Genomic DNA, 17,915 nt, shown 5'->3' on the forward strand with positions numbered 1-17,915 from the left:
GATCTTCTGATTTATTAAAGAGAAATGTACATGAAGAATGCAAAAACAAAAATGATGAAAATAAAAAAGGTTGCAATTTCCAAAGCTAACCAACTGTGAATTGAATAAACGTTATGACCTGGAATTATTTTCTTTCCATTAGATTGAACTAGATAAGTAAAAGTAAAAAAATACAGTCTTATGCTCAATGTTTCCAGGTCAAATGAAATGGTGTACTTACTTTTTTGTCCGATAACTTTATTTTAGTCTTTCTGCTTCAATTTTGACTCTGTCCTTAAACATAACAGTATTGTCAATCGAATAGTTTTGTTAAAAGCATCCATAAGCAATTGTAACAGAGAATTGAAAAAAGGGGATTTCTTAGACAGTCACACGCCAGGCTGCAGCATTTCAGACTGACTTAGACGCACTATAGAAAAAAATATACAAATGCTGATATTTGTGGGGAATGCAGCCCGTAGCATGGGTTATACCTTTTGGACCACCTTAAGACAATTATATGCTCACTTTATACTTTTTAATTTATAAAAAAAATGTCCTTACATTGTGTAAACTGAAACAACAGGTTACACCTAAAAGAAGGAAAAAAAACTTGTTTTTTTGTTGTTTTTTTAGGAGGGGTTTAAAGTATTGCACAGTAATTGGAAAACATTATGTTAAACCTGTTGTTTGTTTTAGACAAATGGAAATCTATAATAGTATAACTCATTACAGCAAACACATAGCAAAACCAGCATGCATGCTGAAAGAGAAGTACCACTCAGAGTGAAGACAAGTCACACTGTGACAAATATAGTTCTGCGGCACTGAAGCAATTACTCAGAGGGATTACGTTTTCTCCTTACAGCATCTAGGGAAAAAAATGACTCATATGCCTACTTAATATATCCTCTAACTCCAGATTTCAGGTTATATTACTACTAAATATCTACTAGTACACCAGCAGCCTTGCTCTCAGTTTAGCCTCTAACTGCGGGATTGTGTGTGGTCAAATGGCAAGGCTTGATAGGAATGCATTTAATCCCATAATAACTGGCAGCCCTCCCTCTTATAGTGCTGTTCATTAATCAATACAGTAAAAGTGCTGACTGCAGCTTTCTGTTATCACAGTGGAGGGACTAAATAAAGAAAGCTGACCCTGACTGTACATTGCTGCCATCAGAAACAAGCCCTCTCCTTGAAGTGCGGCTCAGACTACTAATGAGGGTCTTCTGGTGGGATTTCACTCTGGCAGATAATCTTTAAATGTGGCCATCTTTGTAGTTTTCTCTGCTCTTCCATTCCTTTCTTCTATTTTAGTTTCTTCATTTCTTGCTAAAAGGGGTTTTGTTCTGTCTAAAGGTGTCTGGCTTCCTGCCCACGCTGCCATTACCATATTTTCAGCTTGTTTCTGAACATCCCACATGTCCTGTTTATTGCTCCACAGCTCTGTGGAGTCCTCCATATATTTCTGTCTCAAAGTAATGGTTCTCAACACACTACAAATAGACACGCACATGCTGTAATACTGAATGTCTGTGCCAAGTCAACTTTATTTATAGGGCATATACTGTATATTAGAAAGGATTTAAAGTGCATTGATCTCAACAATAACGAGAGTTAATCAAAACAATGAAAAACAATAAAGATAATAAACACCTGCAATGTCTATCAGTAAGAAGATGTCAAAAGAAATTATTAAATGCAAAAGTTGTATCAGTTAAAGCATATGAACCCAGTTCAACTCTTGATAAGAAGATATGTTTATCACAGTATGTATGACAGTTTCAAAGAGAAAAACAATAAAGAACCAGAAGGAGAAGTCTGGTTCATTTTTATCTTGATCAGAACTTAAACTACACGTAAACTCATATATGTAGTAAGCATTAAAAATATATGGCAAAAAAACTGAAACATGTCAAATATAAAGAAATAATACATATATAAAGACTACAGGAAAATTCAGCTTAGAATCTGCACCTTAGAGACAATGGATGGATTTAAAGATGGAAATTAAATGTTTGATGGTTAGCTGGTTTTATCAGTCAGTAAAATGTGTTTTGGAATAAAGAAACAGCCTTAATTTTAAAGCATAAAATTGTCTTTTTCAGTCATAGTATTCTAAGATATATTTGACATGTTTCAAAGAGAGAAAGCTTTCTATTGTACTTCTGAAAAGTCCAACAATTTGTGTTTATTTTCTTATATGGATGAACAAATACTGACTTCAACAAAGGATGGATTAGATATTTCTCAGCCAACAATAAAGAGGTTTATCATATCTTTACAGAAGAAATTAAGCAATTAGTAAGGTTATGTTGAGGGAAGCAGAGACAGCAATGAATAACTGCCTTTTTAATGTAAGAATCATGTTTGCCTATTGTATCTGTTTAAGCACACAGAAGTGGATAGATATATATTTAGCAGGTTTACTAAAAAAAAGATCTAATGCTAAGGAAAAAAAAGTAGTTTGAAAATGATTCCATAAGGACAGCAGGGAGCAGACAGAGGTCAACACCGGTTCATGAAACCAGCTGTATCACATGAGAAGATCTTAGTCCTTGTTAGAAGAGGCGGGCGTGTTAATGCTGAAACCCAGAGACGCTAATCTTGTCACTCTTATCCTTCTTAATCTGCAAATATTTTGAAATAATTCCAACCCTTTGATGATTTCTCAGTAGGCTGTAAAACCTTTGTCTTTCTATCGACAATTTCAACTAACAATGTAGAATGTAATGTTTAAATTTAAAGAGCTGCTGGTATGAACATAAAAAGAAAGACATAGTTGAAGCAAAGGAACAGATACTGATAAATTGTAATACATAGGGTATTTAAGAAGAGCTGGGGTCTACAACAATGCACCTTGGTCTCTTTACTGTGGGTTTTAATAACTTTATCAGTTTTTATGCAAATTTAGCACAGTATTTACAGCAGAAGGACATTAAATGTATCTATGCATCTATTTGCTTTACATTTTTAAGTGGTCACCAATTTTTCAAAGGTATTAGTTTATTAGAAAAAAAACGTTTATGTATATAGTGTATATTTCTTGTTTTTTGTTTATGTTTATACTTTTTTTTCTTTCATTAAACTTCTAGAAGACTTAGCAGCTTGGTTTGCCAACTTTTCTGACCACTGATGTAACAGGACACATATGAACATAATGAAACAAACATTTTAAGAGAAATTAAAGACTGGTCATCTTAAGGGAAAGAACAATCTTTATCATAAACAACAACAACAACAACAAAAAACCACTAAAGCACAAATGAAATGTCGGTAGGGTTATTTTTTCACACAAATTGGCATGAGAGAAAAAGTTATTTAAACTAAATGGCCTTTCCAAAAATACCACAAGAGTTCCTTTACACACAAAAAAAACACAACTCGTTCTTTCACTACAACTCGGGTGAACCCACCGTATGGTCTAAGAATCTCACCTGTTTGTGTGACTGCTATGCATCTGTTTGTGTGAGGTTTATAGAGGCAAACAGTTGAAGTGACACACCGACAGCTGCACACAGACTGATCCAAGCGAAACAGCTCAGTGGCTTCAAAGCGTCACGGCCTCTGCCTAATGTCCAGTCACTTTTTCCTGAGTCCTACATCTGTTCTCTAGGCCTGACTGGCCCTTTTTTCTCCCTAATCTTTCCTCTTTGATTGGCTACTCTTTATGACGGCAATCAAAAATTTTCAACTCTCTCTAAACAGCCTTGGCAGCTTTGTCCTGCTTTTCATTTCTGTGCCTTGTTGGTAAGTTCAGCATTCTAAGTTCAGCATTTCCACACTGTTTTCTGAGCACCAATTTAAAACGTCGAAGCAATTGTTCAGCAATCTCTTATCTTATACCACAAAAAAACATCTTGTTCGATTAATTCTCTACATGGGTATAAACCTGAGGGTTCTAAGTCATCCAGGACATAGCAAGGTTAAAAAATGGACTTTAGTTAGTGAAAAAGGTTTATCCTTCATCCAAACATCTTTGATAGTACAAAGATAGTAAGGGAGAGGTTCAAAGCTCTAAATCTGCTTGTGAAATGCAGTTCTGCTGATTTACATTTCATGTAGATTGGACCCCCCTAACAATAGGTCTTTGTTACTGCTGCCTGGTTCAGAGTTGTTAGGCCACACACAAGAAGGTATAAAGTGGTTGGAAACTGACTGGGCATCGGGTTTAATGCAGATGTTGTTGTTTTTCTGAGCAGAAATTCAATATTATAAAATGAAATAAGAGTTATTCATCCTTTCGGAGAATTTAGGAGTCCCTGCAGCAAAACGGAAGGCATCCTTCTCTGTTTAGAGGTGTTTTTTTTTCTTGTTTGGAGGAGGTGGCCTCCTTCTCTCCTCTCTCAAACCATCCATTTCCTTCATCTAAAATATGCTCTTTAAAGGAGTGTCTGTATCCTTGACATGTGGGTGAGAGGCTCAGTCTTGTCCTGAGGAGCTGGCTCTCCTGACCAACATTTCTCAGTAAGTCAGGATAAAACAAAACGCTGCTCCAACTTAGATGAATTGCTTCAATTGATGACAAGCAATTAAATGAAGTTGATCAAACTTAATTTATTAAATGCATAAGTTGAATGTAAGCTGGGCAAATTTAATTCAATTAGTTGTTCCAAATTGAAGCAATTAATTCAAGTTGGATTTGCATGCTTTTTAGAGTGTATAACATTCTAGTGTTAGGGGAGTCCATGTTTGTGAATATGGATGAGCAGTAAAGAGCATCCTTCAAAGCTCAAAAGCTTAAAACGTTTCCCTCAGTAGCCTTGAATTAAGAAAGCCTGTGGATGATGGACACAATGTTCAGCAGCAAGAACTGATTTCAATTTTTTTTGTCTTCTAACCCTTCTGGTATCCCAATAAGTGATCTAATGATCATATATTGATTGATTAATTGGTTGACTGATTGACTTTATTGATCTCACAGGGGAGAAATGTACTCGTTACATCAGCTCAGATAGTCAAAAGAGGAGAAGAAGGTGCCGAAGGAAGAAAAAGGTGCATTGGATATATACAGTATATATAGTGTTTCCACATATGACAGCTTTTTTTCTTTTTTCTCCATACTCCATTTGGGTTCAAATTATGCTCAGTATAAATTCAGAAGCTCTACGAAAGCCTCAGATGTTTTTTAGGGAATTTTGGTGAATAAACAGCATTATTAGGAAGACATGTCGAGGATGACGTTATGAAGGATTTTAATATAGATTTCACAAAGATGTGGTTTATCAGTCATCTGAAAATGCAAAGCATGGCACATGTGCAAGTACATCAACCTAAATAACATGTTGGGCAAGGAAAAAAATTATTAATGCATCTTGTACATCTACTTAAGCATGTTTAGTTAACTTGGCAAAATTGTTTCATGTCCTACCCTGCTAACATATTTTGAAGTAACTAAATATGCTTAAGTAGATTTAAAAGATGAATGAATATTTTTTCCAGTGAGAAGCTGCAGAGAATCAGAGCTTAGCTGGAAAAATAGCTTCTTAGTCATGTACTTTAAAAATCTGTTCCTTTTCAAGGTTGAGCAGAAATAAAGCCATCCCTAACAAAACCATTCCTGTTTAGCGTATATGAATAATTTACTAGACATGAAATGAAATTTAAGTTTATATACATTTGTATAGATTAAAGGGGCACAGCTATCTCAAAACCAGCTAGTTATAAACCACACAGGAGAGGCCACAAACATGCTAAAGGAAGTGCTTTGGTAAGAAAACACTAAAGCTAGGTCTTTGGAGCTGCATTCAAAATGCTAAGTAGACTTAGACAACCTTTCTTGTCATTTTGTATACAGAGAGTTTTCATGACATTTCCATTCCTTAAAGTGCAGCAGTGATCAAATGTAAACACCGTGGAAGAAAAAACATGGTGCAAAAAAAACGCATTGATATGGAAGTTTGGAGCATTAAATATATATGGTGCAATTATGCAGTGTTTGTTTTGGTGTTGCCAGTGTGAGGCAGTCTTTGACATGATTAAGAGTTTTCTCAACAGTTCAGCTGTCTGATGGCGGTGGGGAAGAAGCTGTTTTGGAATTTACTGGACATGCATCAAATGCTGCAATGCCTCTTCCCGGAGGGCAGCAGGGGGAACAGTCCATGGTGGGGGTGTGTGTGTGTGTGTGGGGGGGGGGTCATTGATAATGTTACAGGCTCGGGACACTCACTGCTGGGATGAAATGTCTTTTATGGATGGAAGAGTGGCCCTGAAGTCTCCTAATTATGAAGAAATAGTGACACATGGTAAAATTTGGGAATTATAGCATCATGCTGTATGAATGCCTTTCTTCAGCAGGGACACGTAGCAATCTTAGAATCGATGGTAATATTGATCGAGCAACTTAAATGTAATCCTTGAAGAAATCCTGTTAGAGACTGTAAAGCACTTAGGATCAGGGTAGAAGTTTGCAATAAATGTAAATAAAGTAACTATCAAAGCTCAGAACAGAGGATCCAGAATTCAAGGCAAACAGACAGACCCATTTCTCAAAAACATTTATTATAAACAAAGGAACAGCTAAGGCGGGAGCCTCTGCAGAGGAAAACCTCAGGTTAGTGACCACGTAAATCTGACGGAAAAATCATTATGAACGCATGAGTCACTAACCTGGTCTGAAAGTTCAGTCTATGCCCAGAGGAAGGGATGGATTCCAGCTGAGCACCTGCTAACAGCACATGACGAATGCAGCCCAGAGTGTTCCAAACACTGAAGCCTTGAAGACTGCAGAACTGGATGACGAACAGATCCAAGCAGACTAAAGAAGGCAGGACTATCCAAAAGACAAAGTCAAAACCAGTGTCAAAGAAGTTCAGAGAAAATCGAGCCAGAAGACCAGAGATCTGAAGAATTTCCAAGAGACATCCAGGTTGGTCTCAGGAAGCAGATCCATGTTCTGTTAACAGGCAGAACCTAGCAAGAGTCTGAAGAAAAGGTCAAGCAAACAGATTGGGAGAGGAGCAGGTAGGCTCAGAGGTCCAAAGGCAGAACGGGTCAAGATCAGGCAATTAGAACACTATCAGGTATGCTAGAGAACTTTCACCGAAGGCTCAAATAATCTCAATCAAATAATCACTGATGACTGGAAGCAGAAACATAAAATAGAGACTGAAGCAGGTGACACAGATGAATGGTAATGAGAAACTGGGCGGAGCTTGACAGGTGAATAGAATAAACAATTAAGCCAGTCATCAGTGCCAAGACAACAAGATAATGACACCAACACAGCTGCAATGAAATAGTTTACGCTAAAGCTTGCCTAGCGTAAAGTATTTCACAACAAAGTTGAGACCGAAACCCAACAAAGAATCTGCTGCAGATTTGAAAACACATATGCACTATCCATCCAGTCTAGGTTACCCTGTTTTGCTAAATACAACAGGAAAATGCTTTTTAACTATCAAAGGGCAAAAGTACAGTTAGAGCCAAAAATATTTGGACAGTAACACAATTTTCGCGAGTGGGGCTCTGCATGCCATTGGATTTTAAATGAAACTCTACAACAGAATTCAAGTGCAGATTGTAACGTTTAATTTAAAGGGTTGAACAAAAATATCTGATAGAAAATGTAGGAATTGTACATATTTCTTTACAAACACTCTACATTTTAGGAGCTCAAAAGTAATTGGACAAATAAACATAACCCAAAAAAGGTTGACTCTCTAGGACACACCCCCTCCTCATTTGCATAATGAGGTAGAAATGCATAGAGAAATGTAAAAAGGCAGAGAGAAATGTAAAAAGGGCATAGAGAAATGTAAAAAGGGCAGAGAGAAATGTAAAAAGGGCAGAGAGAAATGTAAAAAGGGCAGAGAGAAATGTAAAAAGGGCATAGAGAAATGTAAAAAGGGCAGAGAGAAATGTAAAAAGGGCATAGAGAAATGTAAAAAGGGCAGAGAGAAATGTAAAAAGGGCAGAGAGAAATGTAAAAAGGGCAGAGAGAAATGTAAAAAGGGCAGAGAGAAATAAACAGCGGCGAAGTAATAACTAAGGTAAAAAAATACAAAGGAAGAATAAAACAGACAAAAATATTATAACATGCACATAAATAAATACTTAAAAATATAAGTAATTAAAAAATAAAGTTGAAGATTATAAAGGACAGAAAAATAAATAAGGTAAATATTACAAAGGCAAATAAATAAAGAAGCTAATTAAGAGTTATATACATTTATGTCTCGCTTTTTTGTTGGCAATTAATTGTATGCTTATACATTTATTGAGCATTTATTTATTTCTGTATTTATTTTTAAATATGGCAGAGTTGGTCCTTCATACACCGACCACCTGGTCATAAAACTGTTTTAAGTGATCATACTGCTGCTTTGTCGCCTGCACAGTCGCCTCCATGCTGCTTTGGCTTCCACGCTGCATTTTGCTTTTGATGACGCACACGGCTGTAGGCTGCGGCGCTGGTAGCTGGTGTTGCCAGATTGGGTGTTTTTCCCCGCTACATATTAAGGCCTGTTTACGGTGTGATTTAGCCGGGGTTTCACCTGGAGGGCTCTATAGAAATCTGGCAACCTTTTGAACGGAGCTGAACTGAGAGAGCGTGCCGTTCACAGACACCAGAATGAACGAGTTCACAATAACGTTCATCAGGCAGTAATGCAATACGTTCAGTTCACGTTCGCCCAAAATATGAACGAGTTCATGAACTTTCGTTCAATTAACGTGTTCAGGCACAACACTGCCTACTTCCCTGAGAGTGTTCTGGACTTCAGTTGATGTTGTGAACGGGTTCTTCTTCACCAAAGAAAGTATGCAGTGATCATCCACCACCGTTGTATTCCGTGGACGCCCAGGCCTTTTTGAGTTCCCAAGCTCACCAGTGAATTCCTTTTTTCTCAGAATGTACCCGACTGTTGATTTTGCTACTCAAAGCATGTCTGCTATTTCTTTTCTTTCTTTTTTTTTTTTCAGCCTCAGGATGTTTTGCTTCACCTCAATTGAAAGTTCCTTTGACCGCATGTTGTCTGGTCACAGCAAAAGCTTCCAAATGCAAAACCACACACCTGAAACCAACCCCAGACCTTTTACCTGCTTAATTGATTACAGGTTAACTAGGGAGATGCCTTCTGAGTTAATTGCAGCCCTTAGAGTCCATTGTCCAATTACTTTTGGTCCCTTGAAAAAGAGGAGGCTATGCATTACAGAGCTATGATTCCTAAACCCTTTCTCCGATTTGGATGTGGAAACTCTCATATTGCAGCTGGGAGTGTGCACTTTCAGCCAATATTATATATATAATTCTATTTCTGAACATGTTTTGTAAACAGCTAAAATAACAAAACTTGTGTCACTGTCCAAACATTTCTGGCCCTAACTGTATTTATATTTAGGCCAAGTATGGACTAATTGGTGCTGAATATGACACTTTCAGACTATTTTTAGAAAGAAGATCTCTATGCTGTGTTGTTTTGTGTTGGTGTATTCACAAAACTAATCTGCATCTATAGTAAAAAGGAAATGGTTCAAGGGGTCTGAATTATCTTTCAAAGCATTTTAGATCCCAAGGTTCAAAAGATCACAACTCCTTTTTTAAGTTGTATAGCTGTGAACAAATATATTTAAGTGTAAGGGCTTTAATTTGGTCCTGCTTGCTCATGTTGTATTGTTGGTGCAACTTATTGTCACAGGACCAAAGGGGATGAAGTTTCTGGGGTCACCACATTTCTTCTCTTTTGTGTCTGAAAACTTTTCCAGATCACCGCAGCTGAGACTTTTGGGCTTTTAGGTACGTCAAGCATGTATTAAGTTATACTTAGATGTTACCATCCTGACTTTTAAAGTTAAAAACTTTGATTTTCTCTTCATGCCACTCAGCCCAACAGCACCTGCAGCAGAGAGGTGCAGAACACAGCATGGACCGTGTGAACTCAGCAGATAAAACAGAATGTCTTTACGCCCTCTCTCTTTCAGTCTGTTCAGTAGCCTCCAAGTATCCTGACAACCTTGCCTGGTATTTTGGCTCCAGTCCCTTGAGTGTTGATGTCAGCTGAGTGGAGGAGAGGAAGGGACTGAGTGAGGGGGAGGGAGAGAGGAGTGGACAGGCTGAAAAAGAGAGGCGAGGGGGAGGAGTGAGCGGGCTATTCAAGGCACTTGTCCTCTGTCTAAAGGAGGGGGAGGCGCACATGCATTGAGAGAAGCCCACTTGCACACACATAGTAGTAGCAGCCGCATTTTCGCAGCCTGCTCATCAGACTGACAGCAGCAAACGTAGTTTAGAGCCAACACAACAGAGAGAGGAGCACAGAGGGCTAGAAACAAGGAAGTTATTTACAGAGGACTGAAAAGAATAGATTTACTCATGATTTGATGCTTTTTCAGCACCCCAGGGACCATAAGAAGCTCCCATCTGCCCCTCTACAACTGAACTTTCTCTGCAGGAGGACCTGCCCTCTATTATGGCATCGCTGATGGGACATGGGGACTTGGCTTTCCTCTCCTCTGTCTCCCCTCATCCCTCGATGTTCCTCCTTTGGACTCTCTCCTCTTTCTTAGTTCAGGTCTACTGCTTTAATCTGGACACCACTCACACCCTGCACAAACTGGGAGACAGGGGCACCTTCTTTGGGTTCTCGGTGGCACTTCACCAGCAGCTTACCCCAGAGCCTCAAAGCTGGTGAGTGAATCAATGCTGGACTAAGTTTATCCCATGCAACCATGAATGTATATATGTTTTCTATTCCGTATTGGGGATTCTTGTATTTTTTTGCACCTGCACCTTCTACAAATTACCCTCTTAAAGCATGAGGTTGTGCTTTGCCGAGGGCAGTCAGCATTACTTTGCTGCATCACAGTAATAGCAGCTAGAGGAATGAGCTAAAGATTTACAGTTAATGGAGAGTGGATGAAAACCGGCCTGATGTAGGCAGGGAGGATTTGAGTGCTTTAAAATGTTTTCAGAAATTTTCTCTAAACAGCAACATATCCCAGACTGACAGACTCATGCAGACAGATGTCTCCCATTGAATTTAAAATAATTTGTTGTGATGTTTTTGCTCTAATTGAGTATTTTGGTGTGTCTTTTAGAAACAAGCTCTTTTTTTATTCCCTCTAGAATTTGTGAATGGAAAATGTTCTAATTGTAATCTATTTAGAATAGATATAGAACAGTAATAAAAAGGCAGTTCTCGAGGAGCATTAATATTATAATAAGAAATACCCATTATTTTTTAGTGCGATGCTCTTTGTATGAGTCATGATATCCCTGCTTCCTGTAAAAAGATGTGATCATAAACTACGGCAAGTTTGGAACATTTCTTTCGTACCAATGATTCCAATGATTAGACAAATTCTGCTTTAAATGTCTATATTCAATGATAAACTGTGCTGTTTTCTATTTGCAACTTTAGTCTTTAACTTAATGCAGTGTTTTGAAAACAGTATAAAGTACTGTAAACCTTAAATAAAACCGTCTAATCTAAATATGAAACTTAGGGGAATTCATGCTCTATATACTCTTGTTTTGTAGCTCCATTTTTAACTGCCAGCTCCTCAGTTTACCGTCTCTGCAGTCGTCCTGACGCCTGCTAAGACCAGGTTGGTGACATCAGGCAGAGTCATGTCACCCTGTAAAAACCTGCTCTTTTGTCTGCAACTGTTCCTGTAACTACTTTCAAAAATGTACTGTAATAATAATAATAATAATGTAATGCATGCTTCACTGCAGCAAACAAGAGGGATGACTCCGGAGATTTGTGCATGAGTAGTATTAGTGCCAGGAGACAGTCAATAAATGGAATGATGCACAAACTGGAAAGGGAAGTAGAATGAATAATGCTTGCTTTTAGTATGCAGTTACATCAGTCTTTATATTTCGAGTACGTACAAGGATTTTATCTCTGAGCTGATTGGAGTCTGATGGCATTCTGGGCTGAAGCCAGGACTTTACAAATACAGAGTTTCCATGTGTTCAGTGTCATTTCTATAATGTACATCTGACAAAATATCACAGGTCCTCATATGATTCAATTGTTCTTGTGTTTTATAGATAAAGAATATGAAATGCAATAATATTTTCAAAGGGTTGAGAAAATGGAGTCACTTTTTTATCTGCATTATCAATTTTCAAAGGAAGAATCAAGGCTTACGAAAAACATGAAAACTCTTTATTATTAATCTTGATCAAACTCAATCATCTTCTGCAGCTGCCTTAAGGAAAATAAGGTGGAAGCTATCATGTCCCATAAAGTAGACACTATAAAAAAGTTGCCAGTCTGTAGTTGGACCATGTAGACACACATTTGATTCTCATCCATATGCATGCACAGCATTGCCAGCTAAGGGATAGTTCAGACAACAAATTTAAAATCACATATGTCAAAATTTTATAACTTTCCTTAGACAGTTTAGATTGATCTCATAGTTCATGGATTACCTTCAATTTTATGTCCAAAAGTTGCATAAAAAAAAAAAATGTTTGCACAATTTGGTGAATAACGTCAAAAGTTGCCGGTTGTGCAAGGTTTGGAATGCCAAACATTGTGGGCCCCACCTGTGAGAAAGCAACCGTTAATAAGTGCCTAGCTATAATTTAAGTTATGGTCGACTTAATGGTTTTAATGGAAGATTATGTAGATTTTTATTGGGTGAGAATAAGGAAGTCTGGAAAAGTGTTTTCTGAGAGCAATAACTTGGAGCACTAGCAAAGTTGCACCCAACCCTCAGAACTGAAAGCTCTATGCCTTTGCTTTCAATCAGCACTCAATACACCACATGGATAGAAGTCATCTTAAGAAAAGGACTACAATTTAGATCACATTTAGATACAGTATATGTTGTAATCAAATCTACTGTTCTTTGACTGAAATAATCAATAATTTCAATTTAGACAATCCAGTGAAAAAAAAAACCAAAAACAAATTTAGCACATACAAAAGTTGTGATATACATAATTAATTGATATTTATTAATTATTTATTATGTCCGAAAAGGGATCTGAAGCAGTGCCCCTTCTCCTTCCTACACTCCTTAACACCATCATTATTCCCAATTCCTGCCTTACTCATGAATCTGTACTACTTCGAGGTCTATTGGTCACGATTCAGAACAGAAGGACCCAGTATTCAGGCAAGACAGACAATGAGATTACCCAAAAAGCGAATATTAAAATAAAGGGGCTACTAGAATGTCTCAGGCAGGAAACTCTGGAGAGAGGAAACACAGGTTAGTGAGCGGTTAAATCTAATGTAGGAAGATTATGAACATGAGTCACTAACCTGGTTTACAAGTTTAGTCCACAATAGAATCCAACAGAATCCGAAGACAGGTCAGGCAAACACATCAGAACAGGAACAGGCAGGCTCAGAGGTTGAGAGGCAGAACAGGTCAGCATCAGGAAATCAGATGCACCAAGGAATTCTTAAAACACTCTCACCACTTGCTAGAGAGAACAAGAATAATCTGGCACTGATGACTGGATGCAAGCACCTTAAATAGCAGGTGGATGAGATGAGCAGTGATGAGAAACTGAGCAGAGTTAGACAGCGGAATGGAATGAATAATTAGGCCAGTCACCAGTGCCTAGATCATTGCACCATTAGGTGAGAAATAAAATATGAATACACATACATAAAAATATACCTACACACGTCTTCAGTCAAACAAAATTACCCAAAGCCCACTGAGCACCACTATCGTGAAAACATTTGTGATGTTTTTAGATAGTTTAATCTGGACATATTTAATGTAAGCTTTCCCGTAGATTAGGTAGTCAAACATTTCACTTCATTTACTCATTCCAACTTTAATCCCTGTATCACATCCATATATATAGTATTTATATAATGTCAAAATAAGATGAACTTAATTTTCTCCAAATTCATGGACAATTTGTTTTAGCCAAACTAGAAAATAATACTCCCCTGTATACCTGCAGGGAGTTCCCTCATCTGCATCGATGATCTTTGTTACAAAAGTGTTCACAAAATCCCTAAACTGCATAGTTTTAGAATTATATCTTTTCTTATTACCGTACATCCACAGGGAGTTGCAAGCTTTGTGATTACAGAGTAGGTCAGCAATCGTATGGGCCATCGAAACAAGTGTGTACTCTGGTGTTTCTCTGTATTCCTCAGTGCTTCCTTGTGATTGACAGATGAATGATGTTTAGGGTATAGTCCATCTTACCTCTTGTCTGCTAAACATGAAATAGAGGCTATTCTTTTCAGGAGAGACTGGAAGACCAGATTTGCTGAAAGTTCACATTGAAACTCATGCATTCAAACAAAGTATATTCAAATTCAATGGATTGAACATAGAAAGCAATGCATTGCCTTGTTATGTGCATCACTGAAGGTAAGCGTTCAAGACTCCACAAGAAAGAGACAGGCAAAAATAACATTTTAGAGCTCCAAGGGAAAAACCACTGCTGACGCCATGACTAATATGACTAATATGTCTAAAGTTGAACTAAAACAATATTAAATAGAATACTGAATATTACTATTAGTCAAACTTTGACTTTTTTGCTGCTTCAGGATGTACAATTCTCTGTAATTATTTGAATCAAGAATAGGTTTTAGGTACAACTTCTCTTTTACATAGAACCAGGTTATGATGGTTGGTTCCCTTAATAAATTTAACCATTATAGGAAACTGTATTTTGTATTTACTCAGGGGGACAAACATTTTTTCCCAGCGTTGTATATGGTATCTAATCGAAACTCATGCCTAAACAGGTGTTTTTATTACTTTAGAAATGTGCTAAACAATTTTTTCATAATCATTTACAACAACAAAAAAATAGTGAATGTGTCATCCTTTTATCTTCAAATAAAGGAGGAAACCTCATGAGATACATTATTCACTTATCAAGCAATTAACATGGCAATTACTGTAAGAATAATACATTTCCACAAATCTTTCTCTCTCTGTTAATGCAGTTGTCTTCATAAAAAAAAAAAAAAATAAAAAAATCTTGGAACAATTTCAATGAAACTGTCTGTAATGAAATGCTGTTGAGTCACTTTCTTTTTGTATCAGGAGCGTCTGGGTTACCTCTGCCTGTAGCCATTTCATTCCTGTTTCATTGTGAGTTTCCTGTCACCTGATTCAATACTGAATCTGATATTGCTCCTTTGATGCCCCATTCTTTGCCTATTCATTACAAAATCACCTCACTCCAGGAGATTTATATGATGTATGAGCTGAAAAAAGATCAAATATGTGTGAGAAAAGTGAGTTCTATATATTTTTTAAGGCTCTGTTAAGTTACTTTTTTAATAATATGGCTACACAGGTCATGGCAAATAAGACCCGATGTAAAACACAGTGATCTCATATTTAGTGTAAACAGATCCTTACTAGCATCATGTCCCAGGGAAATAAATGTATGCCACTCTCAGAGAGCCTCCATCAAACTTGTAAACCTTTTAACATTTGCTATTTAGGTTGTTGTGATACAGACCCCTTTAATCTAAAGGGGCTTCTGCTGTGGCTGCTAATGGCAGACTGAGGATAAGAAGAGAGGGTATTTGAGTTATGTGCTTGTTGGCTATTTATAATGACATGAGGACAGCTTCTGCTTATAGTTCTCTGATGGGTGAGAGCAGGGAAGCTTCTGAGGGAATTTTTTGCCTTCACCTATATTGTTCCATCACCTACATTATTCCAAATCCAGCTACAGCGGATTTGGTAACTTATTAAACAATAATATACAGATAAGCACTTGTTAAAAAGTGTTTATTAAAAAGAACGATTTGAATTATGTCAGGGAGCCTTACTGTTTTTATTTTTAGGTATGCAGCTGAAAAAGAATATGCATTTACAAAAATTGCGTTATATTTGGTAGGCCAAACTCATAAAACTATGTGTGGAGAGGCGTCGCTCTATACTCCATCTTAAATAATTAATTACTTACAAAATAATTATGTACGAAAATAATCAAATAGAGAAAATAAACATTTTCTTTCATTATAGAACTTTGAAAGGTGCTATATAAGTAGTTTTGCCCTACTTTAACCAGACCGGTCACAGTTCCTTTATAATAGTTTCCTGCTGAAAGATATGTGACTGTTTTTCATATTATCTATTGACATCAATCAATCTCCACTCTGACCCTAGCGCTGTCCTTTACAGCCACTTTTCTCAGCAGGTTTTCAATAGTTTCTAAAGAGAATTGTTAGATTTTGATTTATCTCACCCGGTGGGTGTTGATTCAGTGGGCTTAAAATTGGCTGTGCTGCACTGCTCTCAAATGGGCAGAAAGGTCTCTGGTTTCAGGGCGGTCCATGTTTACATTTGACTTGCTTTGGTGCCTTTGCTGGCATGAACACTCTGTCTCTCTCCTGGGAAGGTCTGGTGTAGCCAATGTGGCCGTAGACATGCTGTCTGGGTTTTTTTGTCACCAGCTTAGCAAGAATTTGAAACAATAATTTCTGAGGCTGAGCTAATCTTCTCATAAAAACCCCAAGCTTCATTACCAGCCTTAAGAATAGAACCAGTGGACGAAAGTGAATCCCAGTCGTTTTCCCAAGACAGCAATTGAAATGGAATACAAAATATAAGAACCACAAAACAGGCTTCATTTGGGGACAACCAGACACATTGTATTTTTGTTTTGTTTTTGTATTAAAGTAGTATCAAAAATCTATTCTTTAAACAATATAGGCATAATCAAAATATTCTCTCTCTGTCTAATTACTACATTCATGTTATTACTACCTCTGTGGCACAAGCATACAAGCGCATTTTTATTTTTATTTATTTTTTTCTGTGTAAATTGTCATATATGAAGGCTTGATGTGCAGTTGATAGGTCACTGGCAGATATTTAGCTTTGATCTAGTGCTGGTCTTCCCTTTTTTGTAAAGGTTAATAGCCACAGTTGGTGTTACAACCAAAATGAAAGGGGACAGACTATGATATTTTCAGATAATCTCTATCTATCTATCTATCTATCTATCTATCTATCTATCTATCTATCTATCTATCTATCTATCTATCTATCTATCTATCTATCTATCTATCTATCTATCTATCTATCTATCTATCTGTCTGTCTGTCTGTCTGTCTGTCTGTCTGTCTGTCTGTCTGTCTGTCTGTCTGTCTGTCTGTCTGTCTGTCTGTCTGTCTGACTGTCTGTCTGTCTGTCTGTCTGTCTGTCTGTAAAAAAAAAAAAAAAAAATATATATATATATATATATATATATATATATATATATATATATATATATATATATATATATATATATATATATATATATATATATATATATATATATACAGGTAAAGCCGGTAAATTAGAATATTTTGAAAAACTTGATTTGTTTCAGTAATTGCATTCAAAAGGTGTAACTTGTATATTATATTTATTCATTGCACACAGACTGATGCATTCAAATGTTTATTTCATTTAATTTTGATGATTTGAAGTGGCAACAAATGAAAATCCAAAATTCCGTGTGTCACAAAATTAGAATATTACTTAAGGCTAATACAAAAAGGGATTTTTTAGAAATGTTGGCGAACTGAAAAGTATGAAAATGAAAAATATGAGCATGTACAATACTCAATACTTGGTTGGAGCTCCTTTTGCCTCATTTACTGCATTAATGTGGCGTGGCATGGAGTCGATGAGTTTCTGGCACTGCTGAGGTGTTATGAGAGCCCAGGTTGCTCTGATAGTGGCCTTCAACTCTTCTGCGTTTTTGGGTCTGGCATTCTGCATCTTCCTTTTCACAATACCCCACAGATTTTCTATGGGGCTAAGGTCAGGGGAGCTGGCTGGCCAATTTAGAACAGAAATACCATGGTCCGTAAACCAGGCACGGGTAGATTTTGCGCTGTGTGCAGGCACCAAGTCCTGTTGGAACCTGAAATCTCCATCTCCATAGAGCAGGTCAGCAGCAGGAAGCATGAAGTGCTCTAAAACTTGCTGGTAGATGGCTGCGTTGACCCTGGATCTCAGGAAACAAAGTGGACCGACAC

The 17,915-nt window shown here is 37.1% G+C and overlaps 1 protein-coding gene across 3 annotated transcripts in view; it reads left to right on the forward strand.

Annotated features, from left to right (window-relative positions):
- The first annotated feature begins 10,095 nt into the window (after positions 1-10,095).
- Positions 10,096-17,915, forward strand: part of itga7 (integrin, alpha 7) — a 43,022-nt gene continuing 35,202 nt past the window's right edge. For 2 of the 3 annotated variants that reach the window (XR_005281452.1, XM_038292510.1), the window contains exon 1: positions 10,096-10,606. Coding sequence is in view for 2 of the 3 variants with exons in the window: in XM_038292510.1 (XP_038148438.1) it covers positions 10,389-10,606 (218 nt within the window). In the remaining variant the exon portion in view is untranslated. The remainder of the gene's footprint in view (positions 10,607-17,915) is intronic. The other variant, XM_038292592.1, reaches the window with a different exon arrangement.

This window comes from Cyprinodon tularosa, unplaced genomic scaffold (assembly GCF_016077235.1).
Source record: "Cyprinodon tularosa strain WSP-4 unplaced genomic scaffold, ASM1607723v1 ctg10, whole genome shotgun sequence".
Taxonomy (NCBI): Eukaryota; Metazoa; Chordata; class Actinopteri; order Cyprinodontiformes; family Cyprinodontidae; genus Cyprinodon; species Cyprinodon tularosa.